The sequence below is a fragment of the Ambystoma mexicanum genome, chromosome 9 (assembly GCF_040938575.1).
Source record: "Ambystoma mexicanum isolate Mex_15411 chromosome 9, UKY_AmexF1_1, whole genome shotgun sequence".
NCBI classification, from domain to species: domain Eukaryota; kingdom Metazoa; phylum Chordata; class Amphibia; order Caudata; family Ambystomatidae; genus Ambystoma; species Ambystoma mexicanum.
This window is the reverse complement of record NC_090931.1, coordinates 339,403,517-339,427,260: the sequence shown is the minus strand read 5'-3', so window position 1 is coordinate 339,427,260 and position 23,744 is coordinate 339,403,517. Positions and strand designations below refer to the sequence as shown.

Here is a 23,744-nt window from a genome sequence, read left to right as displayed (position 1 = left end):
GTCTCGACTTTTTTCCCTTTCAAGGATTTCCTCTTATGAATATTCGGGCTCGTACAGGTAGGACTGAATTGTTGCCATAGTTCCTGAATAGTGAAGAAGCATAGAATCAACAGTGAGGGAAAAAAAAAATGTTTTGTTTGCATACAGTAACGAAAAGAGGTTTCCTATTGTGATTGAATGTTAAAGAAAGACAAGTGAAGAAACAGCCATGTTACAAAAACACATTGGGCCTCATTACGAGGTAGGAGGTAGCCATGGTTCTAATAGCAGCATGGCTACCCCCTTACCACATTCTGGTAAGGGGGGACTTACCGGGTCATTCCAACCTTGGAGGACCCGGTAAGTCCCCATTCCGAGAATCATTCCCCATTCCCATTCGAGCCCCTATAGGGCTCAATGGGAATAGGGACGGAGCTAATAACGGGCTCGCTAATAGCGGGCCCGTTATTGGCTCCCTGGTCCCTTAGTGGCTCCCGCTAAGGGCGCCTGGTAAAAACAGACGCCCATAGTGGGACCCGCTAAGGGACCTCGGAATAGGGCGGTAAGGGTTTACCGGCACGGGTCTCATTACCGGTGCCCGTTAACCCTTACCGTCCACCTCGTAATGAGGCCCATTGTGAAAAGCCAAGATTAATGGGCTCAAACTTTAAAAGTTTGCAAGGACACATGTTTAAATATGGTTTGGTAAAGACATTCATCCATAATATAAGAAATGAAAAGCGACTACTGAATTAATTCATGTTAGGCAGTATAAGTACCAGTTCTCAGTGTGTCGTACTTAGCAGATAGCTGAAAAGAGCAGAAACAAGCAAGGGAAGCTTTAAATTAAATACTCTGACGCTAAGGAAAAAGAAACTCCAACCTTGCGTGACCAGAAAGGGTTTGTTTACAGTTGTCGAGGAACGAGGCGCCTTGGCATTTCCATGGAGAAACATCAATCGATTGCTCACAGAGGACGTTGACATGAGACGTGCATTGGCTTTGTGAAATGGGGCATGAGCGTCTAGTGATGCCAGTATTATCGGCTGGTGAACCGAATTAGTGCCTTGTGGGCATGCCAATTTAGGGCTGATGGGTCAACGGATAAGATTAGCACAAGATGGCGGTACCCGACCTGTCGTTTTTGCCGGTGTTAAAGTGAGAGAAACGTGGGTAAGTTGCATTGGAAACTTTTTTAAGAACGATCAATGTATGCTCGGAAATAGATGCCTGATTGATTGGCCCAATAACATTTCTGACCAAACTACCTGATTAATGCAAAGGATTTAGCATAAGGAATATGGTTTTAGCCATTGATATCTAATCCTCTGCTTTCAGCTAAAGCACCAGGGTGCGCTCGCATCTGTGCTTTCCAAAAACAACAGACATCCGTTCTGAGCAATGTAGCTTTATGCCACTCGTTGCCTTCGTCAAAATGTGTATACCCATTTTTATTCTGGTATTATTCATAATAAAGTACCCCAATCACTGTTATGGTTAAATGTTATTGTAAGGAACTTCATCTATGGCCTTGTGCATTATAAAGCACAGACAATCTGGGTGACTTGTAGTAAGTACCCTTAGAGTTAACAGTTCGGGGTACATTATTCTGCAATGTATTCCATACTGCTAGATTGCCTCGGGGTTCAGTAGCATAAAAATATTAATGTATACAATTGAGCTGGCAGCTTTGGGCAACAGTTTAGGGCACCACCAGTTAGAGGGCACCAGTGGAAAGAGGTAGGTCAAATATTGGCCTGCAAAACCTAGAATCTGGATTCAGTGCAAGCGAGGAGGCTCCATTGTGGCACATTTCTTGAAGCAATCTATATCCTTCCACCCAGTGAGTTTATCAAAGTAGTTGATGATATATCTTTCTTTAAAAAAAAGTTTAATCCCAATAAAACTTTCAAGCAACGTAAGACACACAGTTCAGGTGTTCCGATGTGTACAAATAGAAATCCCTAAGCCAATAGGTTAATTTCTCTCTACATGACGCATACATTCTACAGGAGATATGTAACATAGTCACAGTACTGTCAATTAGTGATGTGTGGCCCATATCATGGCCTTTTCTCAGATAATTCCTCATTGCTTACTAGACCACCTACAACTGCAGGAGCATTCATTATATACGAGGTAGGAAGGATTTCAAATGGAGCCATATATCTTTTGCCCCTCTCCCAAAGAGTAGCATACTGCAATATGTTTCTTCCTGGGTGTCCGCTTTGCTATGACCAAGAATTACACTTGGAACATAATCCGGGAGTGAATCAATGGAGTGTTATACCCTGCATGGAACAAATGTAAACATGTTGTGACCTCAATAGAAATACTTATACTGTTTTTCCTCTTATTCTTAACATTTGTATGGAATTTTCCCTACCATTTTCTGCCCCCTCTGGTTCATGCTTCGACGCTTGCATGCATGAAACACTGAAAACTACACTTATTAGGGGAAAAAAGCAACTCAGGCATGCGTGAGTGCTACCTTTTGGTACTCAACTATATAAACTTGAGGAAGACTTGCCACAAGTTCCCTCTTTGTAGCATTACTTTGCGTTTCAGTTCCTTGAGTGTGCTTTCTAAACCAACTTGCAGCTGCCTCGCTCGTGCATTGTTTTCTGAATCACGATCTTCCTTTCAGTTTCGCTTATGTTTTGGTCTTTGACTGGTCCAGGGAGTTTGCTGCCTCCTGGTTTCCGTGGTTGGACTTTATTTCTGAACAGTCTTTGATTCTGTTTTCTGCACATTTCAAAGTGAATACCATTTCTGAATGGGGAATAGGCTAAGAAATGTGCAGAAACGCCACATAATGTGGCAACTGTGCAATAGCAGCATAAAAGAAGATGCATGATGCGCACATTCGGATGTCCTGTGTGAATTTTGCACAACTTCTTTTGATGCAAGTGCGGGGATTCACTAGAGCATCACAATTTCAGAATCAATCCTATATTGCTCCCACTCCATGCCTTTTTTTTGTCGCTGCTTCCCCGCACACAGATGTCACAGGTTTTCAGTGCTAGAAGAAAACTTAGATTAAAAATCCAGATCCTGCCTCAATTTCACAGATGTCTCTGTCCCATTTCCTCTTTCCTCGCTGAGTCACAGACAATCCATGTCCTTGTCTCTTAGCACTTGAGATATCACTGTGTTTGACACCTTCAGAACTCGAAACGTTCCCCTTTCCATGCATAAGAAAGTCACCTAGGATTTGTTTCCATGGAATTCTGGGACTTGTAGTTTTCCTAAGTTTAAAATGGGAGAGCAAAAATTAAAATCCACAATTCAATAGAAAATATAGTGTGGATGTCCTCACACGGGGAAATCTGAATCCCTGAACCTTCGAGAAATCAGAAAAAAATTCACATGTTTAAAAAAGCAGTTCTGAATTCTAATTCTAATTTAGAAAGTTTGCCTTTTGGGCATTAAGGCTTAAGTGCCAAAAACAGCGCATATTCCCAATAGCCGAGAGTTGATGCAATGAGACTGAAGCAGCTGCACACCTGCCGCAATCTTTCTGTTTCCTCTTCAGTTTACGCACAGAAGAGTTTATAGCATGAAGCCTGTTATAATTATTTTAATGGGATGTCAAATCATTAAATGCAGAATCAACCACAATTAAAGCAGTTAACGAGCACACCCAGTTAATGGTTTAGAGACCATGCTTCATCGCAATCAACGCCTACAGTAAATGCCTGGAAAATACAAGAGATTTATACTGACCAGGAAATTCTCCCGGCTAATCGTCTTGTTTCAAACAAGGGTCGTTTTTGCCTTGTTCACAGTTTTTTACTCTTTGGTACCCTTCGTTCCTTAATGTTTCTGCATTATAAACAGAGTGCCTGGAGACCACGATAATGACAGCGATGTGTGGTATAAATGCCAATAACATAACAAAAGTCTAAACATCCTTGCAACTATATTAATCTTGTGCAGCATTTCGACATGTGAATAGAGTAATGACATTAAAGATGAAGTTGGAAGCACTCTGATAGGCACTTTCAAAATATGTAAACGTTGACATAATCATATGGTTCCCAGTTTTTAGTCCATGCATTCAGCTCAAGTAAATGTGCATTCTGAAGACCAAATGTTCCACACCACAAAACCTCTCAGATCCCCTGCACCCAACTGAAATTAATGAGCACACAAGAAATACATAAATAGTAATATGATAGTCTCGTTGGCCACAGATCTGGTCAATAATGGTAGTTATTGGCTTCAATTGCCACCTCATAAAAGGGAGATAATAGATGGTCACCAACAATGAAGAAAGTGAGATCCTACTCAGCTGTGAAATCCTTCTAACCCATACCGTCCTTTATGAACAGAAAGACAGTCCAGATCAGAACGTACCAAGTAGGTCTCTGACTGGTCTTTCCATCTAAGTGTTAGGCTAATAATTGTATTTTAGATATTGCTAGCTAGTGAGAGTATACGCTTTGAAGGATGTGCTCCAATAGTAGAGAGTGTCAATTACTGGTTGACCTGTATCTTTCTGTGAAGCTCTAGCAATTTAGCTGTTTTGTTGTTCAACTTTTGTTCTCCCCTTTAGAGCATGTTCTGGGAGTTACAGTTGTGAGTTATTTAGCCTTTTACATGTTTATGCATTGATGCACAAAGGGGGCTTCCCAAACAAAGTTGAAAACAATAACTCCACTTGGACCTGTTAATATAGGAATACAACACCTGTGCATTGCTAAGCAATGGCAATGTTCCATGAAACCTACCTTTCCCATGATAATGTGATATTTCCTGGAGTTAATACTGGAAGAATGCAACCTGATCTACTTGCATACTAAGTACAGTATAACAGACATGCAGCTGGTTGGCATCATTCACAATATCATGCAACTAAGCATCTATGTAAGATCTGTGTGCTCCACAATGCACAACCACCCACCATTACCCTTACCATTGCCCTTAAAAATAATCGAAATAGACATAGACAAGAGGATGATGAAGTCAGAAGTTCAGATATTACAAATGGCTCTTAAAATGCATTTACCAATCCTTCTCAGTTTGATACCAATCCTTCTCAGTTTGATCATTTGCTTTGTTTGCTGATTATATAGTGCTACAGTCCTGAGAACTGTGACTTACTATTATTGTGATCAATCTACAACGTTTTGCAGAATAGTGAATAATGTGAGGTTGCTATACAGCATTTGCAGAACTGTTATTCGTGAGTCGTTTGATAGTGTCACTGGACACGGAGGGGGGCAAATAGTCAGAGCCCAAGTACATAAAGTTAATTTACACATTAAGATCATGATTGACTGTCTCTCAGCCAATAACAATGTGCTGAATGCAGGCAATAAATACTGGTATTGGCTGTATTCTGAACATTCTGACTTCAAATGCAGGCAGGGAAATAACACTATAGCTATAATACGGATCGGGTGGTAACGGCCGAGGGCCGTTAACGATCCGCTTTACCTAATTCTCTGGATAATAAAAGACAATGATTAATAACTGCGCTACAATAGGCAGCCAATCATGCATAGATCAATTAAAAAATAGAGTATGTGTAGTTGCATTAATTAAACATATAGCTCATCAAATCCAAGTGACTTGCAATTGCAGGTGAAACAAGATCCTCATTTGTCACTTACTTTAAGGTACCTTTACAGACTGGGTACTACAAGCAAAGAAAGCTTCTGAGCTGTCGCATAATACATGTCTTCCAAGAATCCATAAAGTCATTCGGTGCAGGGAAATCATTCATGGCTGACTTTACGAAGGACGACATATAAAAAAAGCTAAGTCTAAGTCAATAGTCCATCAAGGCATCTACACAAGTGCACAGCTAAGACGTATCTGAACATCACATTTCAAAATAAGTATATGGCGCTTGAGCCCTGCTCAAATAAGAAAATAATGATTTGGATCTTGGTTAGCATGCATGTTGTATGCTCATTCACTGCAAACAATGTGTTTTGAAAGTACTCCCTCTAAGTACACAACATACCGTGAAGGATGTGCACTATCACCTCCATAAACTATGCAAAATACTGCCATTTGTATATATCCACCACAAAGTGGAGGCCATTCAGTGCAGTAGTCCTGTCCAGATTGGACAACAATAGACATTATGTTGTGGTACCCATCCCCATCATTCGACACCTGCAAATGCTCCACATCAGGGCGGACAATATGATCCTGGGCATTAAAAGGAGGGAATACATCTTGCCAGGACTGAAACCCCTTGATAGGCTGCTTTTCAAGCAGATAATTCATGTACATTTCTTCTACACAGTCCACAGAAGTGTCTGGTTAAATGGGCCCAGATATTAAGGAGAGTAACTTAACTGTTATGCCACAATATGTTATCCTCCGAACACCAAAATACAAACCTAAGTGCAGTGGAGGGTCCATGTTCAAGGCGAATGGCCCTCTGGCCTGGAACAACCTCCCCCCACAAACTAAGATTCTAGGCAAACTGAATGCTTCTTCTTTTGAAAAACCTCTCTCATTTTATACAACTCTGGACCTCGGGCCCTGCTGAACTCTCTCCTTTTTCCAAAACGCCTATCTTACAGCACTTCTTCCGGAAAATTCTATAGTGTTAGCACCCCCTTCCAAGGGCTGGAATGGGGGGGGTAACGGGCAAACAGCCTGACACGAGGGCCTATAACGAGGGCACCGAGTCATTCCCCCCATGACAGCCCTTGGAACGTAGTGCTAACGCTACTAACAACCCGGGTTACAAACGCGGGAACCTGGAGAGGTAAAAAAATATGGTTTTTTTATTCAAAGAACAGGATGCCAAGTGTATCCCGTTCAATGAATGAAAATACTTTTCCAAAATGGTCGCCATGGTTGTAGCTGGCAGGGCTCTGTACAGAATCCCCCTCGTCTATTACCATGTCGGCCAGACAAGTGAGATGAACAGAAGCTGCTGCAGTGGTTGGGGCTGCTGCAGCAGCAATCAGGTAAGTGGGGTAGAGGAGGGCGGTTGGGAAAAGATTTTATTTTTAAAGAAAAGGAAGGGTGAGGGGAAGATGACTCTGTGGGGTGGGGGAGGCAGCCTGCTCATTCTGTCGAACACAGGCTGAGATCAGAGGTTTCAGCCCTCGATCCACGGAACCTGATTGGCTGCGCCCACCGCCTCAAGTGCTTATATCCACTAATGCTCACCACTTAACCTTTCCAGGAATAAAATCTGATTTATAACCACGATTTGCTTTAAAATCAAGACAGGCATCTATTGGAACTTATGGTGTGCCTCTAAAGATCACAGGGAAGCCCACCCCACCAGAGATGTGACGACCCCCTGACCCCCGATGTCACGCTCATTTGCACTCACTGTCTCCTGTATGACAGATCACAGGACTACAGACCCTGACCTGGAATTGAATGCAGTTTCTCTGATTTCCCCTCCCTCTTCCCTTCTTTCCCATTTCGCTGTAAACACATTCCGGGAGTCAGCTCCATCAGTACTTAACTTCACTATGGCAGATTGAACTGTTTGTCTTCAACGTGTGGGCTTGCAGTGAAAGTTCATTCCCCCATAGTTCTTTCCCCCACAGTTCTTTCACCGCCTACTCCTGTATGTCCGGTAACTGTCCATTTGATTACACCTTTTTCACTGCATTTCATGAAATGGCCCTTTGGGTGCAATTTTTGCAGCTTTCTTGGGTGAGGGTGTGGAGCAAAAGGACATTAAAAATTGATTTTTAGGGTAGTTGGCCGAGTAAGAGCATGATATGTTGGTATGTGGGGCTTGCCCCCATCAAAAGAACATAGTGACAAATGCAGCAAAAAGACAGGGGCGATCAGATGTCCCAGATCTGCATTTCCAGTGCTTTACAAAATGCCTACAATAATTAAATACATACATGTTCATCAAAACATGTATTGGTCACTAGGAGTATCTGCTGGAACTACTAATCAAATCCTCTGCCGCCACTTGAAACTAGCGGCCCACTTCTCTGAAAAAGCCACCGGGTAGATCAGATGAGGGTTTTCTTGCCCACCGCCACAGCAGAACATACACCGGTGCTCTGTGGGGTGCCGCAAGGCTCCTGCGTTTCACCAACGCTTTATAACGTTTCTACTAAACCTCTATTCAATGTACTTGACTATCTGGGTGTCACCTACACCAACTACACCAATGACACCCAGATACTCATTCCAATCACAGGTGACTACTTGGTGGACTCTAAAGCCCTGAACGACATCTATCAAGTCATCCAAGCCTGGATTGCCCAGCATGAGCTTTGTCTCAAAGATGACAAGACAGAGCTCCTCATCCTGGGCTCTCAATACCGATTGAATAGACTTGACCCCTCCTTTAAAACGTTTAACATTGATGGTAACTCTATCAAAGTTTCCACTGACACTAAAACACTAGGAATCTACCTAGACTCCACCTTAACACTCAACACACAAACAAATGCTGTTGTCTCGGCATCCGCTTACACATGTAAGCTTATCACAGCATGCCGCCCCTTCCTAACCACACAGAACTGCACTATCTTGGCCAGGACATTGGTTATGTCTAAATTGGACTACTGAAATGCCTTATATTTTGGGACCAACCAACGTAACCTTAACAAATTACAGGTTACCCAAAATAACGCCATCAGAGCTGCCCTAAACATCGCCAGATCTGCACACATTTCTGAAACTAGGAGAAGCCTACACTGGCTTTCAGTATCACAAAGAATTTCTCTGAAATCTCTCGCACTCACACACAAATGTCTGAACAATCAGGCCCCCATCTATCTTGCCTCCCGCTTCTCTCACTACTCACCTACCCGGCTACTTAGATCAGCTCAAGCACACTGCCTGACCATCCCTAGATATAAACTGCAGAGAGCTGGGGGCACTAGCTTCCCAGTCCTTGCCTCCAAATTATGGAACTCCATTCCATTAACCATTAGATCTGAACATTCTCCAACCCTATTCAAACAAAAAAACAAACTGTGTTTATCCACCACACAAGCCTAATGCCACTTAGGACTTTTTGGTCATCACCTGCTCAGCATATGTATTCAAGATCATGCTAACTGTCAATATTGATGCACATCATACTGTATACTATGTATAATGTTACTGTATATATTGCGCACACCCTTACATTATTTTACCATTTTGTATATCCTGTGCATTGTGGTCTCTGTTTATCTGTAACTATTATTGTGATGCACTTACTTGCCAAGATATGCGCCCGGTTGCCCTTGGGCCTGGTGCGCCATATAAATAAATAAATACTAGCATCAAACCTTGGTATGAATGGCACTCTCGTTGTGATCCCTGGATTGGATGACACAGGGCCCCCACCAACAACTGAGACAGATATGGGTATTTATGAGTTGTGTTTGCTATGTGTAGATCCCATTCCTTAGTTGGCCAGCCCCACAGCAACAGCCTAATGGATGCTGAGGTAAAAGGGAAACCTACACTGCATCAACAGGAGGTGTATAATGTAGTATTTAGGAGAAGAGAAGAGGGAAGAGGGAAGAAGCAGCTACAGCGTACACCGGAGCAGGGAGGTTGAGCCACTGCGGCATGTCCTTCCTAAGCCTTTTCTGCACATGCAAGTGTGTTGAGGGACAACCTCTGGGATTTAAGGAGCCTGTGCACAGTATCATATGTCCGGGACTAGCAATGCACTTTAAGGTAATATCGCCATGGAATGGGCTCAGAGCAGCCACACTTGGAGGTACCAGACACTGTAAAGCAGTGCCTTGTACATGGTGATGAACCTATCTCACAATACTATATCTGATATCAGATGAGTGTATTCGGGCATTTGAGGCTGAGCTTGGCATAATGTGACATCTCCGGGACATATTGTTGTCCCAAGGTGACTACACCAGGCATATGAGGCTTTTAACAAGCAAATTGTAGATGGTAGTTGAGGCTATTTTTCACATATTATTCCAGCATCAGGACATGGGATGATGCATATTAGATACTGTGAAAATACCGGGAATACATATGAGGCATGAACTGACATAAGACAGGGGTAGTGATGCATTTGAGGCTGTAATTGGCGTATGGTGGCTGTCCATGTACCTGTGAGCGGCACCTGGCCAAGTCTACTATACCTGGTATAAGATGGCAGTGCTTGGTCAGTTTCACTTATAATTTGATGGTAGCACATGGGCATATGATTCTGTACCATACACATGATGACTAAATAAAGCATATGAGGCATTAACTGGCACACAATATATGTATGATATGATATGGCATTTGTAACGCGCCTATACACAAGTGTTTCAAGGTGCGACGAGGCAGGGAGGGGGGAACAAGGGGAAGACAGACAACGATCCTAATAGGCCAGGTGTCATTCAGATCGTGTAAGTGCAGGGGTAGGGGGAAGGGAGAAAGTGCATGGGGAAGGGGAGGGGGGGGAAGTGCAGTACAAGGTAAGTAGAATAAAATAAAATAAATAAATAAAGAGGGCCAGCTGGTGGCAAGTGCAAGGTAAGTGTCTGGGGTTTCTGTTGGCACTCTTGTTCAGAGGAGAATTGCCTCGCATTTCGGTGCTGGACTGCCCCAGGGCAGGACAAAAACTGATATGTTTGGGATATTTCTTCTCTGTGAAAGATAGTGAGCTAAAGACTCTGGGTAAGTCTCTCGTAACCAGGACTAATGTCTGGCAGAGGGACTCCCAGGACCCCCCTTGTTAAATCTGCATATTTAAGTAACTTTGGGTCTCACCCTAAGTTACTAGGGGAATTCAGACGTGGACCCCTTGCTCACTATTCTTAGAGAGGCACAGATCCACCCTACTGATGAGGTCCAGCCAGACCAAAACACGTGTCTGGGGATGCTGTTGGTACTCTTGTTCAGAGGAGAATTGCCTCGCATTTCGGTGCTGGACTGCCCCAGGGCAGGACAAAGACTGATATGTTTGGGATATTTCTTCTCTGTGAAAGATAGTGAGCTAAAGACTCTGGGTAAGTCTCTCGTAAACAGGACTAATGTCTGGCAGAGGGACTCCCAGGACCCCCCTTGTTCAATCTGCAAATGAAGGAAGCATCCAGGTTAATAATACAATTGCATTTTTATTGAGTTAGTATGATTTGCTAGGATGTTATCTTTCATATCTTTCTTTCATATCTGTGACAGACTTCTTGTGATGTCAGCGGTGTCACATGACATGATCTCCTGTGATGTCACCGTTGTCAACTCTCATTTAATGTCCCTTTCAATGAAGCTAAAGGTCTACCGCCCATCATATCTGTTCTACACCTCATTAGATACACAACCAACCATGAATACCGTACCTTGCAGAAGAGTGTGTGCTCCATAAGGAGTGCATCAGCATAACTACAACTTGCAGCACATACATGTTGACAGAGCAAGTGTGAGTCTGATACCAGTGTCAAATCTTCGAAAGCAATTATCAATAAAAATAAAAAGCGTGCTGAAAACATCTAAATACACGATTACAGTTGAGGTGACAATGTTTATTAAATATATTGGCTGCTACTTTTCTTTTTTCAATTAAAACTGTTGAAAATCGACTTTGAAATAGAGTTAATTAAATAGATTAATAAAATCATATCAAATAGGTTCTATGCTGTTTAACAGATTCCAAATATTGTCGAACACCATTTTTTGGACCCATCGTCTTTAAATTGAAACATAGGGCCTCATTACACGGTAGGCGGTGGACCAAGGGGCTATTAGCACCTTGGTCCATGCCGGTAAATTACCGGCGCCGCCTTGGCAGAAAGGGGAATTACCGCCCTACTCCAAGGTTGGTGGGGCGGTAATTCCCCCTTCCACCATTGCCCTTCCCCATTCCCATTCCCATTTTTGCCCCATAGGGCATAATGGGAATGGGGAAGGTGCTAATTATGGTACCGCAAATTTGCGGTGCCGTAATTAGCACCAAGGTCCCTTTGCGGGTTGGGTTTTAACGCCTGCAAAAAGCAGGCGTTATATTCCCCAACCCGCAAAGGGAGCTTGTAGTACGGCGGTAAAGGTTAACGGTCACCGTTACCATTAACGGTGACCGTTAACCCTTACCGCCGTCCGTGTAATGAGGCCCTATATATTTTTTGATCAACTCTAAATTCGTGGCAAACTCCTTTTTCGTGACAGTTGCTCACATCCAATCCCTGGTAGCCTCTGCGGTTTGCTCCCCTGCCCAAACTTGCAGTCTTTTTAAACGGGGATCTCTCTCTGCCACAATGCCTCCCATCTCCATGCTGTTCTCTCAGTAAACACTGCTATTTATTGCCCCATTTGTGCCACACGCCCGTTCCGCTCACGCACTCCCTGACAAAGACTTACTCTCTGTGCGTCTCTACCCGGCATCTTTCCACCAATCCGCTTGCACGGTGGGACTCAACAGCCTGCACAGTCGAATTATCCATGCATAATGCTCAAAACCGGCTTTCTGCAGACAACCAACCAGAGGGTCAGCCATTCCACTAGTTGCCAAACAATAGGTAATGTAACACTGACCCTGACACGTTTTGAAAACAAAAGCATTATCCAGCGTTAAATCAAAAACATACTGTTCAAGAACAAAGACAAAAAAGCACATTACCTTTGCGGCCCTGCAGATGACGTGTGTGGGATCTAGATGTATGACTGTACCTTCATAGGAATCTTTCTTGGATGTAGTGTTCTGCTGCTGGAGAAGAACCAGAATCCCCAAGGTACTTTCAGCCAGGTCTGGTGATAAAGCAAAATAAACTAAATGCAAATGGCCTACATCACATATTGCAAACATAGGATGGATATTCAGTATCATTCTAATCACTCATGATATTGTTTCTGCAACTTGGAAAGGCAACACAAGATTGATGCATGGGACATGCACGCAACCTTTGTGTAAACCAGGCTTTCTACACCTTATGACTAGATTCATCATTCCATGGTCGTAGCTTTTCAAGCAGAAAATGATGTGTAAGGAATGTCTTGCTCTTGTCCTCTTCTTTACTGTTTGTGTAAAGGTGAGCGTTGGATAAGAGCACCCATGGAGGGGAGAAAATAACCGAAAGACAAAGCTGCACACAGAGAGATGAGACACTTGAGTACATGGCTATAATGTTAACTCGTGTGGGAACCTACAAGCCCTATGACTAGCTCACACCGTAGCATGCAGCTCTTGGGGAGTGCTAGAAAGACAATACACTATGTGTCCCTTACTGGGATACACTGGAGCATGGAAATGGAGAAGGTATTACCATATTGTAGTAGTCCAAGGAGTAAGGGCAATTGTAATAGTAGAATGTTGTATCCCACGCTTGGTGTTTCGGGCTACCGCTCAAGGGCCACCACTCAAGTAATATGCTTCCCTTTGTTTCACTCCCCTTCTGACCCATGATTTGTGTCTTTCCTGTCCCAACGAGGTCATCGTATGACATAGTTCATAGTTATTGCAATCACAATGCATTCTACAAATTAACTACCCCTACAATTTCCCAGCAATTCTACGACCTATTTTATCAACCTTGAAAAGATTGAAAAATGTGTTATCCTTGAACAAACTAAACGTGAAGCATTATAGTTACAACAATCTTAGAAAGGTGCACATCATCTGAGACAAGAATTGCTCTGTACGGGCTGAAGGGATGGTGGTTTCCCTAGGCTTAAAGGAAGAGTCATGGAATGAGGATACAAGGGGTGACGGTAAAAGTAATAGGGTGGTGGTTACAGAGATGGCCCCCTTTGCATTAGGGTGGGACAAAAAAGTGTAAGGAAATACAGTAGTATACCATCGGAGACCTACATGTGATCATTAGAAAAAGGCAAGTGCAGTTTTATCTCCAAAAGACACGGGTAGGAGGAATAAGATTCGTTTCAGAGACAAAGTAAACAATCACATAATTTTAGATAACACAAGAAGCTAGTGTGAAAGAATCCTCCAAAGAAAGGAATGCAGAGTGGGCTGTTTGTAAGGAGAAACTTACGTTTTTACGGAGTATTAATCCAGAATTTAAGTACAACTGTCTAAATCTTGGTGGATTTTGGGGCTAATTCATCTGCTGTAAATTGAATAAGGTACTTGCCTGAAACAGTTTGTTTTAGAACATTTTCAAAGAAAGCAATGAACACTGCTTTCTTTACACCTCTTCTATTTTTTTGTCATCTTTAAAGTTAAAGTTGCTGACCTGTTCACGTTGCATACATGTTCAAACATCACTGCATTCATTTTTGCTCAATGCGTGATGTAAGATTTGGCAAGTCTGTTGCATGTGATGATATAGAAAGCGTGACTTCAAAATCCAGTAATCAAGACAATATCAAACAAGGGCACAATTCCATTTTGCATCAACTATATGAGAAAAAATGGTGCATGAATGAAAATCTCGGTGGTGCTGGCCCACCCTGTGCACTCCTTTATCTGGATTCCTAAGCAAGTAGTCTTAAACTCTAACCACACACTTTGGGTGGCAATTTCCTGTGAAGTAGTCTTTACAGGAATTGCTGGATTTTCTTTGTTGCAGTACAATAGGGATGTGCTCTTAATTAAAGGGATTTAGAACTCCAGAGCTGGCCAGCCTTTGAACATTTATTTTATTTTTATTTTTATTTTTTATTGTGTATTTGTTTAAAATGTGAACTTTTACACATCAGAAATAAACAATCGCAAATACATATTTTCAGAATTCATACAAAATTTCAATTAATATATCAATATTATAACAAAATAAAATAACCAGTTCTACTAAAAGAACAGAAACCCATTCTATTAGCCTAAAAAATAATTCATCATTCAATAATCAATAAAATGTCATAACATTTACAAATTCAATTTCATTATTTCGTTTGAGACCAAGCTCATCCAACATTCTAATAACCTCTGCAGTAAAAAAAAAAACACATTACCAGCACTCACTCTATCCCAAACTGCTCGTGCTATGTCTACATTTGATACTGAAAAGAATCTGCTCAGGAAGCGCATTCTCAGTACCGACATATGCCTTTATCTTCTCCAGAGTGTATTCCTTGCCTTGCCAAAATGTCCCCCGTAGGCAAAAGGTTAAGCCGAAAGCGCAGAAATTAAACCCTTATTCTAGGGCAAGGAAATTGGCTTAAGTACGTTAGCAGAAGACCCAGTGGTTTATCAATCTTAGCAAATGTTGTGTGCACGTATAGCTCCTGGCCATGGCAATTGTCCTAATCCAGTCCATTTCTTTCACACATTTTATAATCGCTTTAGGATTTTCATTCATTTCTCTTCTATCCTTACCACTGTCATACAAAATCACATCTGCATAGTTTACTAGGTCAATAAGAAAGGGTGAACCACTTGTATCTATTTCTTTATCTAGGTCTTCAAAAAGTGCATTTTGTGCAGGATGGTATATTTTAGACATTAGGCCAAGGACTTTCCATTGAAACCAGTATTCTAATGACAACAGCCAAATTCATAACAGATCAATGGAATTGGGGTCACCATTGGCAGATTTAATACCTTTTCCCATATCCGCCCCTCTATTTTACCCCTTGGACTAGTTAGACTTATAGGGATGATTTCCATCACACATAATATCTTAGGTATTACGTTACCCACATAATAGGTTAGCAAGGGATGCATTCTGTACTTGCAATATTTCCCATGGATCTTCTTCATTTGAAATATCAGCTGATCACTTTTAGTCAAGAGTCGTTTTATGCTATGCTCATGTGATGTTTCATCTGAGAATTGAAATCCTAGGTAGATTATCTCCCTTTTGGGTTCAATCTTGATGTTATCTATTTTCCAGCTGAATCTGGCTCTATTCTCAAAGGGGTGCAATATCTGAATTACCTGGCACTTATTTTGGTTAATTACTAACCCTTTTATTGTGGCATATTCAGTAGTTTTTAAAAGCTGATGTTGTAGTCCCACCGGTGTATGATTTATCAATGCTAAATCATCTGCATATGCCACCCAGTTTAATTTTTCTCCACCCAGTTTGGGTGCAACTAATCCCACTCACCTCATCGCCTTGACAAAGTCAGCCATAAAAATATTGAAAATACATAGGGCAAAAATGCACCCCTGCCTTAATCCCCTTAGAATTCTAATTGGGGATAATAGTACACCTTCTGAATTTAGCCTTATTCTGATCTAGGTCTCTCTATGGATATGTTCTAATATTGCATGGAACGGGGGAGCAATAACCCATGCTTTCAGTTTTCTCCATAAATACTCCCTATTTACTAAGTCGAAAGCTTTGGAAAAAGTCTATAGAGGCCACGAACATTCTTGCCGTACTTCCCATATAATCATCACAATTTTATCCTTCAGGACTGGTAAGACTAATTTATTTAGTGTTGTAGCCATTCCTTTTCTAAACACAGTTTGGGCTTTAGGTAGGAGGCTTTTCTCGTTACCCACTCGTTCAGCTTTTCAAGAATGATTGTCGCAAATATCTTGCTGTCTGGATCCAACAGCGCGATCGGCCGGGATTTCAACCGATCAGTACGATCGCCCTTGTTATGAATTGGAACAATAACAAATTCTCTCCAAGATGGCAGGACTTTGCGCTTCAACAAGATATCCTCAAACAGTCGATCCAACAAACCTGCCCATAAATTTACATTACTCTTAATAAAAGCATTTGACAAAGTATTTGGACCACATGCTGCCGATATAGATGCTTTTGTGATTAATATTTCCATGTCCGATTGCAAATTCTAATGGCCAGGGCTCTTTACTGTTAGCTACATACCGTGGCCCACCATTGCCCTTGCCATTTATTGCTTTCCAATGTGCTACCCAATCATTCTCAGTTATGCCCGGTAGATTGAATTACACATTGCGGGTGTTCAATATAATTTATTAAGGTCCAACATTGCCCATTATCTTTCTTAACAAGGACCCTTAACATCATCTCCCCAGTTTTACTGTCTATTAATTGTCTATGCCCCATCAGCCAACGTTTGTAAGCTAATTAGACTTGCTTTTCTATACTAGGTAGCTTTTTCATCCATATTCATTAATTTTAAGATGCCTCAATTTATTTATTTATAGTTTTTATAAAGTGTTATTCGCCCATGGGCCTGAAAGCGCATCAAGGACAAAACAGGACATATAGAACAAATTGTGAGACGGTGTACAAAAGATCCTGGTCTAAGCTGTTGAGAACAATTGTCTACAGACCTAATCTGGATCTAAATTGAACAAATGGGTTTTGAGACTCTTAAACTCGAGGCAGGACTTAGAGTGCCTGAGTTCGAACAGAAGTTTATTCCAGGATAAGGGGGCCTGAACATCAAAGGTCGAGCTGCCAAAGGTTTTGAGGTTATAGCTTGGATGTATGATTTTTAAGGGGTCGTAAGACCACAGATTGCGACCTACTTGAAGAGTGGTAAAATGCTTCATTGGGTATAGAGGAGCTTCATTGTGAACACATTTATAAGTCAAAGAAAGTAACTTATGCATGACACGTTGTTTAACGGGTAGCCAATGTAGACTACGTCTGGCACTTATGACGTGTTCCCTTCAAGATAGCTCGTGGACAGCTCTAACAGCTCCATTCTGTGTGACTTTCAGGGCCTGGAGATTCGCCTTAGATGTCCCTACTAACAGGCTATTGTAATAATCAAGTGGTTAATTAAGTAGGGCAGTGGCTAAGATAGATCTATTTTTTAATGGGATATATGGATGAATACGGTTCAGTCATTTTGAGATATATCCACAAGAGGCCCAGATGGTGGCAACATGGAGTTTCATAGAGAGTTTTGCATCCAATTCCACACCCATTGTTTTCACCTTTCTGGATACTTGAATTTGATTGCCGACTATATTAAAACTCTTACACTCCGGAAGCACATTTTTTAATCTTTGTCCTGATGCTAAGATCAGGAGTTCAGTCTTTTCAGGATTGAGTGCAAGAGAGTTCGTAATCATCACTTTCTGGATAGCATTGTAAATTCGATTGATAGTGTCAGGGTCTGTACTATAACAGCTGGTTATCTCAAAAATAATGTGTGTGTCATCTGTGTGGTTCGCCAGCTGAACACCAAGGCCATCTAGAAGGGTAAGCAGTGACATGATGTAAACATTGAACAGTAGAGGAGAGATACACACCCACTGCAGAACACCGCAGGTGGTAAGCATGGTTACTGAACTGGCATTCTGTACTGCAACTCTGGCACTCCTCGGACTGAGGAAAGAAAGAATCCACTGAGCAGCCATATCAGAGCAATGCGCCTGTTCACTTAACCTGGTGACCAACAAAGAGTGATCAACCAGGTCAAAGGCTGCGGAAAGATCCAACAGCAAAAGAAGAACAGGTTTACCTTTATCTATGATATTAGCAATATTAGATTTAAGGTCGGTCAGTGCTGTTTCTGTCCCGTGCATGTGCCTAAAACCTGATTGTTGCTGGTTCAGGATGCTGTTATTTTTGATACATTCTTGGAATGAGTGTATGCAACACAGTCCAGAATTTTTAAAAGAAAAGGCACATTTGCAATTGGTCGATAATGTTCGGATACTTTAGGATCCAGGCTATTTTCCTTAAGGAGAGGGTTAATCCATGACTCCTTTAGGATCAAAGGAACAGTAGATTCAGCAAAGGACAAGTTGACTAATGGACGATGGACAACTATCTCCTAAACATGATGTAGGTTTCATGCCAGCCACTATTTCACAAATCTGAGCCTCTGTACAAATCTGAAACTAGAAAACCACATGGGGAATGATAGAAGAAGGGGAGACAATAGGCTGAACAGAGCAGGAGAGACTGGTGCTCTTTACCCAGGAATTCAATTGCTGAGCTGAAATAGATTGTTGATGAGCTAAAATGTGAGTATCAAATTCATCATGAATGGATTGGCACCAGGCCACGTCCTTAGGTACAGTTGTCGCCTTGGGTATGTTCCCCTCAAACTCTTTGAGGATAGCAAATAGCTCACATGGATTTGAGTAGGCTCAGGCAATCCGGTCACTGTAACTTTGAGATTTAGCTGCAACAACTGCTAACTTGACTGAGTTTTTATAGAGATCTAATAAGGAGGGGGAGGGATTGTCCCTCCTCTCTCTCTCTGATTGTTGCTTGGCCCAGTGCAGGGCAATAATAGAGTCCCCAAACCTGTCACTCTTGTTGACTTTAATCTGCACATGTTTAGATTTTTTAGGGGCTAACGCATCTATGATGTCATTGATAGTATTGGTGATATGGAGTGTCGGCGCAAGAGAAAGTATCAACTGGAGATAATTTGGCCCGGAGATGAGAAGCTACAATGGCAGGGGTGACCTTTTTTAGGTTTCTAATAGTAACAGAATGTTTAGGGTGAGACTCTAGGAGCGAGGGGTAAGTGGTCATTATAAGTGTACAATGCACTAAAAAGTGATCGGACCACGGAAAGGGCTCAATATTTATGTTACCGTTAGCCAGTTGATGGCTGATTACCCAATCTATTGTGTGTCCATTTTTGTGGCTCTGAGCATGTAGCTTTTGGGAGCAAAAAAACAATAGTGTGTAGTGCAGAAAGAAGCGAAACTGCCAGTTTATCATGTGAGTCATTCGCCCAAAGATTAAAATCTCAGAGAACAATGACGGGAGTGGTTGCCCTAGTCAAGCTGATAAGCAGATTAGTAAATTGTTCCACGAAGAAAGGAATAGTAGAGGGTGGCCGATAGATAACCACAAAGGTGAGAGACCTATTAGCATCATATTTGACTTTGGCAAGCAGGCTTTCACAGCCTTCAAGAGATAGGTGAGTACTTACATGAATATTGAGACACTTTCTGGCACCTGTATGATCAGAGAGATCTGCTCTGAAAATGCAAAAGTCTGGGGGAATCGTGAGAGTCGTGGCTGTTGGTATTGTATCCATTAGCCATGATATCACATGGTGTCATGGCAAGGTAGTCATGTATTTCAACCCCATGTTTTAATAAGGAACAGGTGTTGAGCAAGGAGAACTGCATATCCCATCGTTGAGGAGCAGTTCTCTCGAAAGAAATAGGAGATGTAATGTCTGCCAATGCTTCCATGATTTTAAAATGATACAGGAGAAGACTACTCTTACCTATCAATCCGTAAGGAGCAAGGAAAAATCACCCAACAACCCGGACACATACCGGCACTAAACAGCTTGCCCCTAACGTGCCTGAAGACTATGCAAATGCGTGCAAGGACTACAATGCCGAAGGGACTTGTAGTCCCGAAGGACCTGATAGAATTTGTAAACACTGTGACAAGCCAGCAAATGCAATTCAGCACATGCGGACTAGCAAACCCACCAACAGGGTGAATAAAGGTAAGTTACAAGTAATTAATCACAGAGCAATCAATCAACACGACTTTTAAAATATATAAAATGCTGCAAATAGGGTGAAGCTAACGTGTGGCGCAGTGTAAGGGTATACAATGTTCTAAGAATCTAGGAGGAAGCAGGAGAAGTGCCTTAATATACCGGCACTCAAGTGGTAAGTCAAATATGTTTTATTTAACCAGACTTCCTTATCAAAATCATATGTATGCCACTTAGTCAGTATATGAATTGCTTTGGGCGTTTCCTGATACAAAAGAAAATCATTGGAATCCCTCAACTGTACATTCTGAGATCAAAATATCCTCATTTGCCTGTTTTACATCATTCTTAAGCTTCATGGTCAGTGAACTTCCCTTACACTTGTATTTCCATATCCGGCTTCCTACTGGATTAACCGTCATATCTGTAAGTGCTCGGGATATGCAAAAGCTTACCTTCATGACCAAATTGGTTATTAACATATTGTGGTCACTAGAATGTATCACCTTCACTTTAAAATGATCACATAAGGCAAGTAATAATCAAGAAAGGATTACATAGTTATTTGTAGAGCGTGATTTCCCTCGTTTCAGTGTGCTGGCCATTTTTTTGTTAGTCTCCATTGTTTTATTCAGCATATGAAGGTCCCAAATATTACACAAATTAGCCCATGTTTTCCCATTTGCTCGATCAACCATTTTAGAGCAGGATCAGTAATTAACACAATCTGTATTAAAGTCCTCCACCAGCATAATCAATGAATCACTATTTATCAACCATTCGCCAACCAATTGGGAGATGTAGTTAATAAAGATATCTAAGGTTTCTAGCTGATTATTCCAATATATGTTCACTACCAGTAACTTCCTATTTTTTTCCTGCACATGCCACTTCCATTTCTACTGCTATCCCTTCGATTTCATTTGAACAAGTGTGGGCCGGTATTATTTTTGGAATTCTGAACGGCCAAAAGCAATCCTCTCACTGGTCTACCTTTGTTAGCCTTCTTGGCCACTTGCTGAACTATCGTGAAACCATCTCGGGACAAATGGGTAGTTAACCAGGTTTCCCTTGAAAGTTATGAGATCAAACCCTTCAAAGATATGATTTGTCTCCTCAAACCCCAGGAAGCTGTTAAACCCTCTCGTATTCCAGTCTAGGGAGCATATGTTCTCTTCTGTCAGAGATCAAACGGACCCCACCGCCATCTTTGACCCATTAGTACATTTTTTAACAACTGTAGAACATTCTCCACCAGCCCGAGGTATTCCAATGGTTGGACGCTAGATGGCCCCTTTTTCACACTTCCACTTTCTACATCCATCAAATCCATCCCATTGGATTTTGTCACCCTGGTTACACGGGGCACTGCTATTTTAGGGTTTTTTTACTGCATATTTCTAGCTTCCAGTCTTTCTTCATATACAACACAATCAAATTTCATTATTTCCTCTCTTTCTTCCAAAACTTAGCGTTTTATAAATGCTGATCTCCAGCCGACTTCAGCTAGGTCACACTGATCTTCAAATGAAAAACGTACATACATTATGTCACGGGTAGATATTTTTGCCAGACTACCAGTTTGCCTTAGTTGTGTCAAAATAGTGGACCTATTAAGCACAATGTTAAGGATAATATCAGGACACATTTCAAAATATAGGATATTCTGGTCTTGGGTGAATTTCATCCTCCAATCACCATTCCCACCCTTCCCTTTAGATTGCTCCGGATTCCCTCCCAACTTCAAATGTTGATTGGGTTAAGTTTCTTCCCTTCTCAGGTTTCTTGGGGGACCAAACCGGCCAATTAAACAATCCATTGGGCCCTCCAAAGCTTCTTGGGGTTCAAATGACATTCCCACCTCCTCTGAATGAACCAGGACTTCCGTATGTTTATGTTTATGGGTATGTTTATTCATTTCTAATGCACCGGAGCCCGCAGGCATCAGGGCACAACTTATACAACAGATGAATGAAGAGAGCTTACAACTTAGACAAACAATAATGTCTTGAGACATTTTCTGAAGATGGTGTTATTTTCTTCCATACGCATCTGCATTGGAAGCTTATTCCAAACCAACCCTGCCTGTACTGTAAAAGAGCGTCCAGTGACTACTTTACATCTAGGCTGGATCAGGCACATCGAGTCCTTAGATCGGGTAACTCTGATATGTTTTTCCAGTATCAGACGTTCTTTCAGGTACTCTGGTGATTGTCCGTATAAACATCTGTGCATGATGGTACTCATCTTAAAGCATATTCTTGGCTCTACTGGCAGCCAGTGCAGCTCCCTCTTATGTGCGGATACCAGATCCCATCTTGCTGTACCTTTGATGATCCGTACTGGAGTGTCTGAAGCTTTTTGATGCAGCCTTTACCCACTCCGGCCAGTAACGCACTATAGTAGACGAGACTGTGCATTATAACAGCTCAAACAAATGTTTTCTAGTTTGCTAAAGAAGCATAAGGCTTCACCAATCTAGCAGTCTTAAATGAAACTGAAATGTATTAACTATGCTGCATACATAGGCGTCGGCACCAAGAGGTGGTTCCAGGCTCACCCCAAGGGTTTTCACCAGTCTATAGTTCCAGTCTATGGTAAAACCTTTGTACTGTGTCGCTAATTTACTACATGGCTGTATGGAACCAAAGATGAGAAACTCGGTTTTACCTGCATGAAGACTGAGTCCATTTATTGTCATCCACATTTGGATAGACTTATAAATGAATTCAATGCTCTCCAGATCTTTCTCATACTCCCCACTCAGCTCTATGGTGAGCTGAGTATCATCAGCATAATTTGAGAAACGCACACCCAGAGAGTCCAAAAGATCACATAGGGTGCGATAGAATATACTAAATGGTACCGGGGAGAGGCAGGCTCCTTGTGGAACATTATGGTTAATTAGTTCAGGCTTAGAGCATGTGTTACCCCAGACTATTCTTGATTTCCTGTCATGAAGAAAGGAACTGTTCCAATCTATTGCTCCACTAGACCACCCTCCATGGTCCCTGAGCAATTTCTCATGGTCTACAAGGTCAAGGGCTGCTGACAAATCTAATAACATTAGCAGCCCCGATTTGCTCCAATCCATAATATTGAGCATTTCTGCCTGTAGATGCAGTAGCATGCTTTCTGTGCCATGTGAGGGCCTAAAACCCGATTGCTTGGGGTGTAGGATCTTCTTACTTTCTACATAATCCTGGAGCTGTATAGCCGCCAGATTATCTATCATTTTCAACAGAAAAGCCACTTTCGTTATAAGTCTCAAATGACTGCTGATTTTATGATCTTTCCTGTGCTTTTTTTTATCAGGGGGGTAACAATCACCTTTTTCAACAGGTCTTGTACCTGATTGGTTGCAAATTTAGCATTAGGAAAGAGAATCAAGAAAGGGATCAACATTTCCCAGTGTTCCAAAACAATTCTTGATGTGATGACATCCCCCGAAAGTGTGGTAGTATGCATTTTCTTGAGAATTTTCTCCAGCCCATTTCTGGAGATGGCTTCAAAGGAAAACAAAGGGGTATTGATATACCGTCCTGTCCCAGCGGCTAAAGGCGCTGGAGCAGGCAAATGCTTGTCCA

At 41.8% G+C, this 23,744-nt stretch overlaps 1 protein-coding gene across 1 annotated transcript in view; it reads right to left on the bottom strand.

Annotated features, from left to right (window-relative positions):
• The window catches only part of LOC138487325 (uncharacterized), a 2,513,852-nt gene that overhangs the window by 326,834 nt on the left and 2,163,274 nt on the right, over positions 1-23,744 (bottom strand). Inside the window, exon 86 of the mRNA XM_069613924.1 lies at positions 12,503-12,630. Within this exon, the coding sequence (XP_069470025.1) occupies positions 12,503-12,630 (128 nt within the window). The remainder of the gene's footprint in view (positions 1-12,502; positions 12,631-23,744) is intronic.